This window comes from Drosophila arizonae, chromosome 5 (assembly GCF_054131065.1).
Source record: "Drosophila arizonae isolate 15081-1271.41 chromosome 5, UAZ_ARI_1.0, whole genome shotgun sequence".
Taxonomy (NCBI): Eukaryota; Metazoa; Arthropoda; class Insecta; order Diptera; family Drosophilidae; genus Drosophila; species Drosophila arizonae.
In genome coordinates, this window is record NC_142925.1 from 7750288 (window position 1) to 7767536 (window position 17249).

The 17249-nt window shown below is 34.4% G+C and overlaps 1 protein-coding gene across 14 annotated transcripts in view; it reads left to right on the forward strand.

Annotated features, from left to right (window-relative positions):
* The window catches only part of SLO2 (slowpoke 2), a 154170-nt gene that overhangs the window by 115793 nt on the left and 21128 nt on the right, over positions 1 to 17249 (forward strand). For all 14 annotated transcript variants that reach the window (XM_089470275.1, XM_089470280.1, XM_089470281.1 and 11 more), the window contains 11 exons: positions 10191 to 10270; positions 11211 to 11310; positions 11387 to 11585; positions 12245 to 12319; positions 12412 to 12495; positions 12606 to 12700; positions 12799 to 12982; positions 14808 to 15071; positions 15165 to 15343; positions 15565 to 15705; positions 17007 to 17156. In XM_089470275.1, the coding sequence (XP_089326401.1) occupies positions 10191 to 10270; positions 11211 to 11310; positions 11387 to 11585; positions 12245 to 12319; positions 12412 to 12495; positions 12606 to 12700; positions 12799 to 12982; positions 14808 to 15071; positions 15165 to 15343; positions 15565 to 15705; positions 17007 to 17156 (1551 nt within the window). The remainder of the gene's footprint in view (positions 1 to 10190; positions 10271 to 11210; positions 11311 to 11386; positions 11586 to 12244; positions 12320 to 12411; positions 12496 to 12605; positions 12701 to 12798; positions 12983 to 14807; positions 15072 to 15164; positions 15344 to 15564; positions 15706 to 17006; positions 17157 to 17249) is intronic.

A 17249-nucleotide genomic window follows, 5' to 3' on the forward strand; every position in this document is an offset into this window, starting at 1 on the left:
ACAGGATGGGCGTCACTCATGTCATGCTCGAGTTATCAAAACCAAAAAGTACTTCAATTAATCACAGGAAATTCGTCAATTATTCAACACTTGACAATGACTCAAGCAAATATTGTACACAATATGCAAATTGCATTCAGCTTTTGTGGTCAAATACCCTGTGTGTGTGCGTTGCGAGCTGACATCGTTGTAGGCATTTTGATTGCGGAAAATATATGTAAACGTTGCACAAAGTGGGATGATTTGGTATATTATATACCGTATATATGTATGACCAAGTTTCTTCTTTTTTTTGTATATAATAGAATTCATTTTGTGATGTTCAACTTTTTTCTTTTTTATATGTTTCACTAAAGATATGATATATGAATTTTCAAGCTCTTCCCATATTTATTTATTTATCATTTTATATATATTGAAATACTTTTCATAACGTGTTGGCTTAGGCTTGAATTTTGTATATATTCAATTTTTTTTTTTATATTAATAAACTTGTTGAAAATAACTAAAAAAGTGAAAAAAAAAAAAAATGAAAAAAGGAATAGCAATTTTTGAAATATTCTAAGTGTTATAAAATGATCATTATGAAAAAAGCGCTATAATCTTTATTGAAAATATTTAATATACATTTACATATACTTGAATTGCTTATTGTTTTGTACAAGACAGATTGCAAAAAAAAAAATGTATAAAAAAAAAAAAAAAAAAAAATTACATATCATCATAAGAAAAATTGCTACAATTTGAGGTATATTTAATATTTATTTATATTAAATTCAGTATAATGTTAAATTTTTATTTTTGCTTCATATAATTCTGGTTCTATCCTATTTTATTATCATATCATTTTTACAGAGAACGCATATACAAATATATAAAATGTTTTTGTTTATATATGGTAGTAAATCCAATCCAATCAGTCAGCTATTTAATTGCTTATATTGTAGATTTCTTAAATTAGATTAGAAGTTAATGATTAGGAAATTTCTATAAATACAGGCATGACTAATTATGCAGTCAATAAGAAAATTGAGCGTTAAACAACAATCGTGGCAAAGATAATTAGAAAAACATTGAAAATGTAAATTGAATTTGCTAAGGAATGGAATAGTTAGTTAATTGTTCTACATAAATAACACCTTTCCAAATAAAACGTTCTACGCATTTCTATTTCCACTCAAACACGACCTTCTCTTGAGTTCTCCCATTGTTAGTGATGCGAGTTACTTGGGGTCGAGGCGTTTTCAAGTTTGTGACTTTTTAATTGGTTAAGCTCAAAAAGATTTGGCTAAAAAAAATATGCATGGGGCAGTTGCCAATCGATACGTGACTTTGTTGAGGCAGGGTCAGCCGGCGATTACAAGTTGTATGTACATTTCGTGTTGTTGTTGTTGTTGGTTTTTAATTGAAAAGGTCGCCTGACACAGGAGGCTGCTCTCGAGGGTTGACTAAATGCCAATAAATTGCAGCTGCTTGAGACAGCAAATTTAAATTGAATATAAAGAAAATAGCCAGCAGGCCGCAGGCAGCAGGCACAAGTTAAAGCGCTTACTCCTTGCCCAGTTGTGGCCGTTGGCTCTCTAGAGCTTAAACAGGATCCAAGCCGTAAGCCAAAAGCCATTAGGTTCAAGACAAAACCACAAAATGTTGCTTAGCCATTTAAGCAGCTGCTATTGACTACGTCGCCGTCTTTGTCTCTGTCTCCATCTTCCACTTCCTCTTCATCTTCATCCTGGCGTCTCACATCTTGGACAAATTGTACGCAGTCGGTGGCATTTGCGTTTTGATTTGATGCTCGACCGTTTGCCAGTACTTTAGTCATTTATCAATATGTCACTTAGTTGCTCTCGTTTGTTTCCAAGTGCTCCTTGGGATCACGTCTGATGACTTTGACTTTGACATTTGCGCCACACAGCAAATTCGCTGAGTGTCAAAAATCAAGAATCAAATCAAATAATTTGCATTGTCATCTTGGCCGGCGTCAAATTGTCTGCATTACGTGCCCTGTTTAGCACCAAAAGACGTTGCTGCAGACGATCTTTCATATATACATATATATATGTATATATGCCTTCCACTGTTTGCAAAAATATAAAATATTGTTTGCAGCAACTTAAATATTTATGATGCTTAACTTATTTATGACGTTATAAATATTTGACACACATTTTTCACATTCCTCTGGAGTAAATGACAGCTCTTGAAGGCCGCTTGTATAGAATGCTATTATATTTTAATGTAAGAAACTCATTAGGGTCAGGCATAGAGGTCCTTAATGTTTGAGAATAGTTGAACAAGAATTAATAAATGTAATTTTTAAAGTTTTCTTTCAAGTAATATAATATTGAAAATATACATAAATATATATACACAACATTAATATATGAATTAATTAATAATATATAATAATAATAATTAATAATATATACAGTATTTTTTTAAATATAATAAATATAAAATTTATAAAAATATATTTAAGTCATCAAAAATATTTTATAAAAAAAAAATAAATAAATAAAATAAAAATAAAATATATAAAAATATAACCAATTTTTAAAATTAAAATTATTTCCCATTTTTTCAATGGATTTTCAATGGGTTCAGTGTATACAAAGAATGTATATCGTATACATGAAAGACATAGATATATTTTATAGATATTTAGTAATCATGCCAACTCTCTCTCCCTCTCTTCGCTTATCTCATCCCAACTATTTTTAATAAATCTTTATATTCCATCTGTCCACTTTCGCCTAATAAATAGGCACAAATAGCTCTACATATGTCACCATAAATATTTGCATGACTGAAAAAAGGGCACATTGAAAAGTTTACGCAGTTAAATGCCAATTAAAATGGCTATAAATTAATTTTGCATTATAATAGTTTACAGGCAGGCGTGCTTAAACAAAGTAATAAAAGACCAGAAAAAGTGATTAAAAGCATTAATTAATAATATGAGTTAATATTGATAATTTTAATGGAATTGTAATTAAAACATTTATGTATGTATATAAAAATTACAAAAGCTTTAAAATGTCGAGAGCGAAATCAATTTCGTTGTATATAAATACAGTAAATTGAGCTGACAATGACATGGGCTGCTTTTGACAATTAAATGTGGGTAGACTTCTCTGAGAGGACATTGAAAAGGAATTGGCCAGACTGCACGATTAAAGAGGGTCTTGCGTTTAGTATTTCAGTTAATAAAATAAGAGTACTTGTCAAACCGGTATTCGAGTAATACCTAAAGTCTCTTAAAGCTTCGACTGAATGCGAGTTGCTCCAAGTGCACTTTAAGCATTCCCGTTTGCTGCGTAATCAGCATTCAGTTAGGGCTTTAATGAACTTAAGGCTTTAAGCAGTTTATTACCTCCCATCCAGCTAGCATAAACTGAAAGCTACAGCTTTCAGCTAGTGTCATTGCAGCACTAACAATTACGCTGCGCCCATTTGTCGCCTTCATTTCAAGGCTGTAACGCCAATAAATTTATTAAATGTCCAAAGTGCAAACAATTGACGATAAACGCGCACGCACACACACACACACACACACACAGACAGACAGACACCCATAAAGAAAATCATATTGAAATCTGTTAGCAGAATAGGGTGTTTGTGTTTGTGTCTCTAAGTGTGTGGGCATGGCGCTGCGTTCTGTATTGCGTGCTCAAACAACAAATTAATTACAGGCAGGGCAATCAATTTTGATTAAAGTGAGAATCCGGAACTGTCAGCCAACTGTCTTAAAGTCTATTTGGCCAACATCGTGTATTCCGTTAAGAGACGCCAACCAATTGTATCAATTATTAAAGCCAGCTCCAAAGCAATCAATAGTGATGCATAATCGAAAAGCAATAGATCATCATCATCATCAATAAAGAAAATCAATTGAAAATTGTTAGCGCATCAAAGTGAATCTCAATTAGAGCTAAAAGCGTTGCAAAATCGAGGCTAACAGCCGTAAAACCGCTTACATTTTCCCCTAAATAAATTTAGTTATAAACTTTGAAATATTCAATTCACACATACAACTGGGTGTATGTGTGTCTGTGTGTGGGCGTGCATGTGTGTGGCTTATGTGCGTGTGATATATAATTGAAAACGACTGGCCAATGGATCATCTATTATGCAATATGGCCGGCAACAGTCGCAACTCGTCCTACAATTGTCTCTCATCATGGGATTCCTATGATCGTATACCCAGGTATGTATTGGCAAAACTGAACTGAAACCACTCAGCTGGCATTGGCGTTGGCGCTGGCGTTGGCGTTGACTGCTGTAAAATCAAATTACGTATACGCAGCGTTGTCGTTAATTCAATATTTCTTCCCTCTCCTATACAGATATTGATTTTTAAAGCATTGCGTTATGCTGCGCGTCCAAAATGTAATAGAAAATAGAAAAGCATTTAAGTAGCAATCAACAATAAATTGATTGCCATTAGCAATCAAATCTAATCAAATTTCAACTAAAAGCACACACTCACATCAGAAGAGACACTAATAGTGTGTTAAGTGTTTGTGTGTGTGTGTGCAGAAGTGGGTGTCTGTGTGGGTGCCAAGTGCTCGAGGCGCTTTAGTTTTTGCCAAAAGTTATTTTTAGTTCATTTTATAATTACATTTGTAGCTTGCAGCTCAGCTCAAGTTTAACTGAGCTGAAAAGTATGCTATGATATTTTTGTTAATAATTAAAGTATTTGAATTGTAGCTTAAAAGTTTATTACTAAGCAGTGCATTAATATTATAGTTATATATTATTTGTAATAATTAAGCAGCTGCTTAAAAAATATTAATAAATATTGCAGTGCAAAGAAAATGCGTTTATGAATTTATATCTACCTTATAGACTTCAGATTAATATTTTCTTGAGTTTCAGATATTTTATTTATTACCAAAAAATTTTAATTTAAAAAAGAGCAATAATACCATAAAAATATTAAACATAAATATTTAAATAATATTTAATGCTACTTTATTTTTATTTGTTTATTATATAATACAAAGCTTTTGATACGTATACATTAAATTTAGTTTTACTTAAATATTTACATATATTTTAATTTTCATCCAAATTTAAGCTTTAGATAAAGTTTTTAAATTTAAAATATTACTTAAAAAATGTTTATTAATAATAAATCTATTTTAATAATAATATATATAATATTTTATAAAATTACAAGCATTCTTTTAGATACTTTAAAAATATATTACTTTAAATTTCTTACATACTACAATATTGGTAAATTATTTTTTAGTTATTTTGCATTCAATATATTTTTAATTTTTTCCGCTATTACCAAGAAAAAACGAATTTCTATATATTTTACTTATATATAGGAATATAATCCATTAAAAAATAGCTGTTGCTCTGCTGCTGATACTTGTGCGTGGCGCAGCTCCAAGAAAAAAAAACTTTTCAACTATTGTTTTTAAAGCACTTTAATTTGATTAAATTAAATTTGACGTAGGGGACTACGACTAAAGTTGAAAAAACTGTCGAACTTTTGGGTTTGCGTTTCCAGTATGTGTGTGTGTGTGTGTGTGTGTGAAAAAAGAAATTTATTTCATTTATTTAGATGGCTGCGAATATAATTGGATTTTGGGTATTAAAATAAAATATATTCACATATATGTGAGTAGAGTGCTTTAAATATGTATATGTAGCCGCATTGGGAAAATCAATGCTAAAAACTTTTCGATTGACATGGACAAAGAGGCGAATAACAACAGCCAGCAACAGCTTGTGCATAGTCGATGAAGTTTTTTTTTTATGATGGAATCAATATGCATGCGTATGGTTGAATGTTATGCAAATATTTGCTAAAGCAACGACAAATAATTGAGAGAGAATTAAAGTTGGCACACAAAAAACAAAAAAAAAAAAGTTTGTGACAACAATTTGCCAAGCTCAATATATACATATATAGTATATGTGCTCTATATATGTGTTAATGCTTGTTAAGGGACGACAGTGCGTATGCATAATGTGCGTAGCTCATTTAAAATGATTGCATGCAGTTGTTTCGCTCATCAAGTGCACGTTGAATTAAGGGTCTGGCATCAATTTGCGGACTACGATGGACCTTTTATACACATTCACGAGAGTGAAGTGAGAATATTGGCTTTTGAGCAAAGTCCGTTTTCCATGCCGTGTGCTCATATAAAGTAAGAGACTAGAAGCTAGAGACTTGATTTATTTGGAGCATTTACTCGTCTATAGCCTTGAATTATAAAGTGTCAAGATTTCACCGATACGCCCACTGGGCGGTGGCATATCAGAAAATGCATATTTCGGTATTTCAGTAAGTAGTATTACCAATTGTGGGCGTGGAAAATAGGCAAATGCATCTAGCAGCCTTTGAGCCATGACTGAGTATGTTGCAGTCGGTACAACCCAACTGCAACGTTTTCACTTGATTTCGCTTATCTCTGATGTGCTCTTATTTTTGCATTTTGCCACTTTCTGTAGCACTTATTATAATGTTTGCCTTGTGGCACAACAAATTGCGCGTTAATGTGTTTTTGTTGCTTCGTCATTTGATTAGAGCGTCAAATTGAATGTTGATATTGAATTTAAAGCTGAGCCGGCGGCGCTACTAACAGCACCTTGCCCGCACCTAGATAGGCCTTCAAAATATACATATACGTATGTATGTATTGTCTTTACCTTTTATTGATTTTTAAATGTGATTTTCGTTATTCGTTCTCGGCTGCGCTCACATTTCTATTAGCAGCAGCGCCCAGATTTGATTACAGAACTTGATTAAATTTCACTTTGAACGAGCGAACGACTTTTTTTTTCTCCTTAAAGCAAATTTTTCGTTGTGCAGAGTTGCGGGTCTCGAAATCAATGCGGCCCCGTATGAAATACCTGGCATAACAATGAAGCAGCTTTTGTTGTCCGCACAAAAGCAGGCACAGCACAAAGACCTTACATCCACGACATGGTCAAACAACAAGCTCACGAGACGAGTTGTGCTCAAAGGCGACCGTTGCGATGGCCCGAAATCCAATTGAGTAACAGCCAACAACATGCTTGCTTGATGGTCTTGATGACGACAGGGCGTCGCCATACGATCAGGTCCATCAGGTCCAGTCCATCTTGTTACAGTTGTTGTTGCTGCTGCTGGCCCATTAAGCAGACGCACGACCGAACTGAGAAGGTTATAAAACAAAGGAGCGCATCCTCCTTAAAATCATCTAGCGGTATTTTGGTATTTTTGCGTAAAGTGCTGCGACGCGTTGATTGCCCAAAGCAATTCACATTGATTGCGGCCCATTAAAACGCTGAGAGCTTTTTACAGTCGGGAAACCAAACACAGTTAAGACTCGCCGCGCACATAATTACAGCCGCAGCGTAGATAAAAGTCAAACACTGAAATTATTTAATGGCGTCTGCATGGAAAATGCACTCAAAGCTGCAATTGAGGTCAGCCTCAATGCACGGGCTTTGGAAAATTAAAATTGTAATATATATATTATACAGATATCTATATAAGATATAGCTGCTGAATATTATATTAAACACGAAACACAACAGATACGGAACATTACTTTAAAGCCGATAGAGACCAAGGGATCTACTCAATTTATCTAATTAAAACTGTTGTGGCTAATTATTAATTTTATACATATTGAACACTAATCTAAGATTATATAAATTAAATATATATAATTTAATACAAATTTTAACATATATATAATAATAAATATATATATTTCAGAAATATATAGTTTATATATTTTATTAGATTAAAAGATATATATTAAATTCAACCCAAAACAACGTTAAACCATTCTCAGTTGTTGCACGACAATAAAAAGGCAGCCAGTAATTTTTCAGCTCTCGCTCTGCCATTTTATTTTCTTTCTCTGCTAAAAATTCACGCCTTTGTCGTGAAAGACGAAATGCTTTATCCATCAGAGAAATTGATTCGCTTTAGCTAAACTGTTGCATTTAGTGTAATGTAATGTCATCAAGCATCAAGCAGCTGGTGTCATTGCACCGACTCTGAATGTTTGTTGACATTTTCAGCTACTTTTTTGGGAAGTTAGCCAAGTTGGCTAAGCTGTGCTGTGAGCTGCAAGCGAGGCCAAACATCAAAGTCGCCTCGGGTTCAATTGCTGCTGCTGAACTTTGGCATTGTTTGGCCCCGAGAGGAATGTGTCAGAAGTGAGCATTCAAGACGATTCGCAGCATGCGTGAGCTGGTTGCCCCTAGCATACACCATAGTTTGAGCAGCAACAGACGCAGCTGCAAATGACGCTTCTTCTGCCGCGTTCATTGGCCGAGTGGAATGAACCGAGCGTCAGCGAATTTCCGTCTGGCTCTAGCGCCAGGTCAGAGTTGATTGTATGCAGCGCGTGTATGTGTGCGGCTACACGAACTGACTGTGCCATAACTGATTGGTCACCACCGAGCGCCAGTGTTGAGCGCCGAGTACTGAGTGCTGAGTGCTGAGTGGCTCCACTTGCCCACGCGGGTCTCATTTATTCCGGCTTGCCACGCTTTTATCTACGCTCGTCCATTAACCTTGGCCTGTATACGCCAGCCGGGACGGAACCCACTCCCGAAGCTCTGAGCTGCTTTTGTGTGTTCATAATTTTACTAACTAGCTGCCAAACAAAGCATCAGGCTTGCATTCAAATGAACGCTTGTCCATTTCGACTGCTAAAGCACTATGCCCGCTTTAATTCCTTAGGCAGACAGACCCGACAGACGGAAGGACAGACGTGCTAAGACTAAGGGCAGTCAAGTGTTTGAGCAAAGTCTGCTTGAATGCTTTGCTGAATGTTTGCCAGGCACTCGTGAGTTATGGTCAAAACTGAAGCAATTTGCATGCTAAACTTGAGATACAAGATACTTGCAAGCTGCAACTCTGAGATACGTGCATAGTTATATATATACACATAAATATAATGTCTTGCAGCTGGCTGCATTGCAATTTTAGTAGCTTTCTGCATTGAAGCCCCGTCTTGTTGTCAGCTGCAGTGGAATTGCCAGTTAAGCGTTGCTTATACGCCATGTTGCACACGCAATGTTTTCCTTTAGCACTGGCGAAACAGATGTGCCAATAAATAAAGAAGTGCTGGAAGATCAAGTGAAACTATCTCAAATGCCATTGCTTGAATGAAGCGAAATTTAGCAAAGCATTGAGTTATATATATTTATATATTCTATTAAAACTTGATGACTTAAAGTACTTTGATCATATTGTAAGTAAAATATATCCAATTTTCATATGTAAATAATTAACTACAATGAAAATATATACGATAAATAAATAAATTAATATTTTTAATTTAAATTTTTATAATATAATTCAGTACGAATAGTTCCTAGAAATAATATATATAATTTTTATTAATAATTTTTTGTTGGGTGTTGAGTCCTGAACTGTATTTTTTCATGGTGTAAAATTTTAGTTGTTTTTTTTTTCTTATTTTTTTTTTTTTTTTTTTTTTTTTTTGAATCAATTTAATTCAAATATCTATTTAATTCTTTTCTGAAGTGTCTTTAGTACTTATAGCCAACATCAAGCTATTAGCCCTTGGCAAAGCTGAATTTCGACTTGTTAATGCCTTAAGTATTGGCCACAACATTAGCTAGTCTTTAATGCTGTTAAAAGCAGCTTTCGGATATCAGCTCAACTACAATTGAAACTTTTCAGGATTAATCCGCCTAGACAAGAGCAGCAAGTGCAATTGGAAGTTCATTTACAATGCAATTGCAGCTTTTGTTGGCGCTGCTCGTGGCTGCTGTCAAGAGACAGAGAGAGAGAGAGAAAGAGAGACTGAGAATGATAGAGAGAAAAGTCTATACACTGACAATTTAATATGTACTTGTCGGGCACACGTTGCGCTGCACTGCTTAATGGAAAATGCCATGAGCGACTGTTGTGGCAAGTGGAAAGTGGCGAGGCACGGGAATGGCTGCCATGGGCAACGCAAGCTGCGGGCGGTGTCACTTTGTGCTCCGTATAATGTGATCAGTAAGCGCATTAAATTGCCAAGTGCAGCATCATCATCAGCTCAATTGTCATTTTTATCGCCAAACGCAATTCTTTTCTTTTCACAATATACTAATTTGTTTAGCACTGAAATGCGCTTTGCATTGCCTAATAGGCTTAACGAATTCAATCATATTTTAATACAATTTTTCCCTTCCATTTTTTGTTGTCTTTGCAGAGTGCGCGTGGAGTACTATGTGAATGAAAACACATTCAAAGAAAGACTGCAACTCTATTTCATTAAGAATCAGCGTTCAAGTAAGTATTTGTAATGGAAATGAAAAAGTTGCTAGGGTTAGGTGGGTAGAGATAGAAAGGGATAGAGTATCCTCTTTATAGCAAACAAATTTGATTTACTACGTGATTTGCTTAGCAAGTTAGTGGAGCACAGTAAAACCAAACTAAGATCAACTTTCTACTGTAGACAAATTTTACTATTCTTTATGAAGAGATTTCACATTATTTTAATATGTTTAGAATTACTATTTTTTATATATTTTAGAAAATTTTATGTAAAAAATGATTTACATATAAAAACAATTAAATATTTCGTTTGCTTAAGCTTTAAATTTGCAATAGCTTTTGTTTTTGTTTACTCAAGTGATTTAATAATAATTCCAGGCTCACATATTCCCAAATATCTCAAGTATACTTTACTTTCACGCAAGTCTACTTAAACGAGTGCCCACTGTACTCAACTCTGGCCAGACAGTCTGACCGACTGGCCGACATAGAATTCACGAATGTAAATAAACTTATGGCAAAGCGATTAAAGTTTTCGTAGGCCGCACAAACAATTAAATCAATTGGAAAAACAGCCGCAAGAAGCAGAAGAAGAAGCAGAAGAAAAAGCAACAAACACAACAACAACATAAAAAAAGGCGAATTACCTATGTAGTGGCAGACGCAATATACTTGAGTAAATATTGATTTGGTTAGGAAATAATTGTGCAGGTAAACAGGTCGGCCAGGTAAACAGGTAGATTGGTAAACAGTCAAAAAGCTGGCAGTTGGGTTTATTTTTGTTTTCTCTCTGCTATTCATGTTGTTGTTGTTGTTGTAGTTGTTGGCTGACCAAGCCACGTCGCAGCCGAAGTAAACGCACCTATCTATACTATTTGGCTATTTGACCCAAATTTCGTTTCATTTTTTGTGCGTGTGTGTGTGTTTCTATTTCTGTGCTACTTTCTCTTTCAAGGCTTACGCATACGAATTGCCGATTTATTCCTTAAGTTACTGTCGTGTGTTCTCTACATAATACGTGTGATATTGGATAAAAATCCAACATTTATAACATGGTAAGCCACTGGCCAACGGCCAAATAACAAATCAGATTTATTGCCAAGCATTTCTCATAACCTCTTTTTGCTTCAGCTATGGCTGCGAAGTGGCCAATAAGACAGAGTTTATCATCTCTGCCAAGCTGACGGAGGAGGAGTTCCAGGAGAATCCAATTATTAACTGGGATGCAATACTCTGGGTGAATCGACCCACTGTCCTCTGGGTGCTACAATTACTTCTAGCCATGGTGTCGTTAACTCAATCTTTGGTTCTAACATATCTAGGCTATAAGGTGAGTTGAATGTGAAAGAAGGAAGATATATAAAAATACAATATTAGAGCTAATTATTTTAATAAAAATTTAGTTTTTATATTTCTTTTAATAATAGTCAAAATGTAAAAAAAATATTATATTTATTTAATACAAATAATGTATATATGTTTTTGAAAAAACTTAATATTTATAATTTCTGATAAACCTTTTTGTATTTATTGTATACTTATTTTTATGAATTATATATATATATATATATATTTTTTTAAGATTTTTTCTGTATCTTTATTTAGTTATACATTATTATATTTATTTAAAAATATATTTATTTTTAATAAAACAAACATTTCTTAAATTTATATTTTAAAAATAATTTTAATTTGAAAGAAAAATGTTTTTCGAACTTAAAAAACATTTTTACTGCTAAAAATAAATAAATAAATAAATTGGTTATTGTAATTATTTTAATATTTCATAATATATATTTTTACATATGGTATTTAAGTATCTTAAGTTTACATATATTTTTTTAATTTATATGTTTATAATTTGCTTACATTACAGGGGAATTTTTTTTCATTTACTCATTATTTATTAATCACCGATTATTATTTAACATTTCATTGATTAAATTTTCTTAATCTAATCTAATATTATATACATTTATGTATTCACAGGGCAACATATGGCAGCAAATACTCTCATTTCACTTTATACTAGAATTAGTAACGACAATACCCTTTGCACTAACGGTAAGTACACTTAGTCCACTAAATCGAACGCTAAATGAATTGTTGTTATTTGATAATTATCTGTTTTTTGCTTCTGCTTGTTGTCCTTTTAGATTGTGCATCCACCGCTGCGCAATCTCTTCATTCCAATATTCTTAAATTGTTGGCTGGCCAAACGTTCGCTGGAGAACATGTTTGTAAGTATCTGTATGTGTGTGTGTGCATGTTAAACTAACCATAATTCTCAATTTGTATGTTGAAAAACTTTTATTTATTTTATTAAATTTTTTTTTTTTTATTTTTTTAGAACGATTTGCATCGCGCCATGCAAAAATCCCAATCGGCTTTGTCACAACAGTTGACCATTTTGTCGGCCACATTGTTGTGTCTGGTGTTCACCAGGTAAGCTACAAAAAACTCACTTACCTGCTCAGTCTGTCCAACACGCTCAACCCCCCTCTCTCTCTCCCTCTCTCTCTCTGTCACCCTCTCTCTTTTAGTGTTTGTGGTATACAGCACTTTCAGCGCGCAGGGCATCGCCATTTGAATCTATTCCAGAGCACCTACTATGTGGTTGTGACCTTTTCCACAGTGGGCTACGGCGACTTTGTGCCGGACATTTGGCCATCACAGCTGTATATGGTCATCATGATTTGTGTGGCACTGATTGTGCTGCCCACGCAGGTGAGTAAATGCATTTAATTCCCGACTGCTTTCAACTACTTTAACAAGACGGAGATGAGACATTTTGCTGGCGACTTATCTGGGCTGCCGCAGACTTTTTTATGCCAATATTTATGTACATCGTGTAGATAGATGAGCAGATAGGCGAGCGGACACAGTTTTAAGCTGCTTAGCTGGCGCATGTTGACCGGGCTCAGTCAATCAATCAAAATGGCTATTAACCGATGAGTCGATGGCGCCTACTGGTCATCAATCTGTCTAAATATATATATACATATATATATAAATAAATATATGAGTCATGATTTTGACCCGAGTCAAAACAATTAACGAATAAATTTTTGTTGAATCTGTACAGTTATAGAACCGGCTGACTGACTGACTGATGAACGCACCGGCGGACTCTGTATGCTGCCCAAACAACAAGAGCATCAATCAAAATGTTGTTTTATTGTAGCATACTTTTTGGGGCACTGGCTGCAGGCACTTCTCTCAAACAAGCTCCATGTCAATATGCCCGACGCGCTCCAACAATTTATGACCAGCTATAACAATAGCAAAAAGCAGCAGCAACATTGTGACCAAAATGTTGGCAGTGAGAGTGGATGGTGTGTTGAGTGTGTGTGTGGGTGTGGGTGTGTGTGTGCCCGCCTGGCAAGCACTTAAATTTTATTGAAAATATTAGTGCTGCAATTGAGACTGCAATCGAGTTAAACAAAAAACGTTCTCTGTGTCGCTGTCAAAATTGAATGTCAGCAATCTATCAAACTTAAGATATCTGTATATATATGTGTGCAAAGTGATTGTGTAGATGTATGCGTTACATGTGCACATATAAAATGCAGAGCGTCATCGGATGGCTTTATGATAGGTAGATAGATAAGAATAGCTATAAATATCTTTTTTTTTTTTTTAAATTTTATTTGTTCAATAAAAAGTATTTAATAACATAACAAAGAAAAGAAAATACTTTCATTGAACATTTTAAGTTACTAAATTTTAATTATTAATATTAAATTTTTTATATAAAATGAAAATAGTATATATTTTTTATTTATTCTATAGTATATACAGTATACAAAAAATTAAGTTTGTTAACTTAAAATATTGTTCAATAAAAATGATAATAAATATAACAAATATTTTTGTAATATTTATGCAGCTTATAACAGGCTTATTATCATATAAATAATAAAAAAAAAAAATAATAACAAACTTGTACTGCTTACAATAAAGTATTTTTCATTTTATTTTATTTGTTATCTTTCCAAAATATTTTCTTTTTAAATGTATCAATTCGACTTTTATTTATTAAATATATGAATCTCTCTTTATTTATTTATTTATTTATTTTTATTTTATTTTATTTATTTATTTATTATTATTATTTTTTTTTTGAATACTAAAAAATTACTACTACCTTTTTTATATATTCTTAAATATTTTAAAAATAATTGCAATAGAATTCAAGTTAATTTATACAGCAATATAAATGTTTCCACTTATTCATATATTGCTTTTCTTTTGATTTTCTCATTCATTCATTGAGTCCAAAATAGGAATTTAAGTGTTTATTTTTCTTTTCATAAGTATGGATTTTATCTTTAAAGTATAGCAATTTGTGAACATAAGCTTAAGTAGCTAGAACCACAAATTTTGGAGCTTTTTTGTGTGGGTGACTAGGCCAAGGCTGCGGGAATGTCAAAACAGTTGCTCATGCAAACAAATAAAACACGAACAAGTCTCGGATTCCTCTTAAAAATATATTAAGATTGTTTGTGATGTTCATATCCGTTATTTTATTTTTATCCCCATGGCATTGCAGTTTGAGCAATTGGCCTTCACCTGGATGGAACGACAGAAACTGGGCGGCAGCTACTCCTCGCATCGAGCGCAGAGCGAGAAGCATGTGGTTGTCTGTTCAACTACGCTGCACGCGGATACGATAATGGACTTTCTGAACGAGTTCTATGCGCACCCATTGCTGCAAGACTTCTATGTGGTGCTGCTCAGTCCCATGGAGCTGGACACAACGATGCGAATGATATTGCAGGTGCCCATTTGGGCGCAGCGCGTCATCTACATTCAGGTTGGTTAAATAAATATTTGACAAACTGTGATTCGATACCAAATACCAAATGCCAAATGCCAAATGCCCAATGACATTTTGACAAACGCACAGGGCTCCTGCCTGAAGGACGGCGACTTGGCACGGGCGCGCATGAACGAGGCGGAAGCCTGTTTCATACTGGCTGCTCGCAACTATGCGGACAAAACGGCGGCCGATGAGCACACCATACTACGGTCCTGGGCCGTCAAGGACTTTGCGCCGAATGTGCCGCAATATGTACAGATATTCAGGTGAGTTCTGTTGCATGTAACGGGCGACACTTTGTCACGCCTCAGTTAATTCGATTTCTTTCACTGTTTGAGCGCTGTGCGTGCCACAGAACCAATGCCGTCAATATATAGCTAACTACATGTATTTACATTCATCTTTCATTCTTTTCCTCTTTTTTTTTCGTTTTGTATTTGCTCTCTCTCTATACATATATTGATGTGCGGAAATTCGCTGTGGCCAGACCGGAGCACAAGCTGCATGTGAAGTTCGCCGAGCACGTGGTCTGCGAGGATGAGTTCAAGTACGCCCTGCTGGCCAACAATTGCACCTGTCCCGGCGCCAGCACGCTGGTCACCCTCCTGCTGCACACATCGCGAGGACAGTACGTAAAAAAAAAAACACATGTATATACATCATATATTCATATATTCATATATACTATATGTCCCCTGTAATGCCCGGTCAACTGTTAATGGTCAGCCAACTCTAGCAAAAAGCGTGAGAGAGAGAGAGAGAGAAAAAAAGAAAAAAACATTTAGCTGCTATGCGTCAGCAGTTTTGCCGCCTTGATGCGTGTCACCTGTGTCATCTGGCATTTCGCATCACATTTTCTGCTATCCTTCGCCATGCCGGGCAGGCACTCAGGCGACCAAATTACTTAATCAACAGAAAAGGCCATAGATAAGCTTTATAGCTGGCTATTTGTTTTTACTCATTTCAAATTCTAGTTTCTTTGATATGCAGCCAAATAGCTCTGCACCTGCGGCAACACATTTATTTCGAATTTTAATAGGTTTTAAACTCCTTTACAACCCATTCAGCATTTTTTTTTTTTTTTTTTTTTTACTTTTTATATTATTATTTTTGCATTTGAATTTTTTACAATAATTTACAATAATTATTTTTTTCATATTTAAGTACCTATCAATATTTTTTATTTAATTTATTTCTTTGTTTCATTTATTTAATTTTATTTATTTATTTGTTTACTTTTTTGTATGCTTAATTTTTCTTTTTGTACATTTTGTGTCAAATTATTTTTCCCATTTTATTCTGCACTTGCGGCAATAAATTTATTTGGAATTAAAATATGTTTCAAACCGCTTTAAAATCTTTTCATATTTTTTTCCAATTATATTCCTATATTTACATATACATATATTTTTTCGTATTTATATATAGCTATAATTATTATTATTATTATAAAACTGGCACAAGGACGGACGCATTTGTAAAAGGGAAATATGCGCAAATCGCGTCAGTTTGAAGTGCGAGTTTTAATTAAATTGAATGCGCAATTGTTTCTGGCAGCAAAACTGAGTTTTATGCAAATGCTGCACGCTCATGAAGTGTGTAAAAAAAGCAAATAAAGATTAAATTAAATTAAATGAATGGAATACTCTCGGGCTGTCTGTGGCTTCAACACGCAAGCCAGATTAATCATACGCCGCGTATAACTTGACGCATTAGTTAACTAAAGAATTCTAATGAGTCTGTTCAACCCAGCACACAATTGTGTGCATAGCTTTAAAATATTTGTGGCCAGACACCAGAGAGAATCCGAAACCGAATAGGAATCCGAACAATTGAAACTAAAAACCTGAAAACCGAGCTCATTTTTCTGGCTTGCACCTATTAAACTTGCCTTTAACTTTTATCTCGCTGCCGTTTCGCGCTTTGTAGGGAAGGTCAACAGTCGCCGGAGGAATGGCATCGTCTCTATGGTAAATGTTCCGGCAACGAGATTTATCACATTGTGCTGGGGGACAGTCGCTTCTTCGGGGAGTACGAGGGCAAAAGTTTTACCTATGCCAGCTTTCATTCGCATCGCAAGTAAGTGATGATACTTCAAAATGCTTTTTAGTTAACAAAACTGAATTGACGTTTGACGTTTCGAGCCAAGCGGAGGGGCGTGGCGTTGAGTGG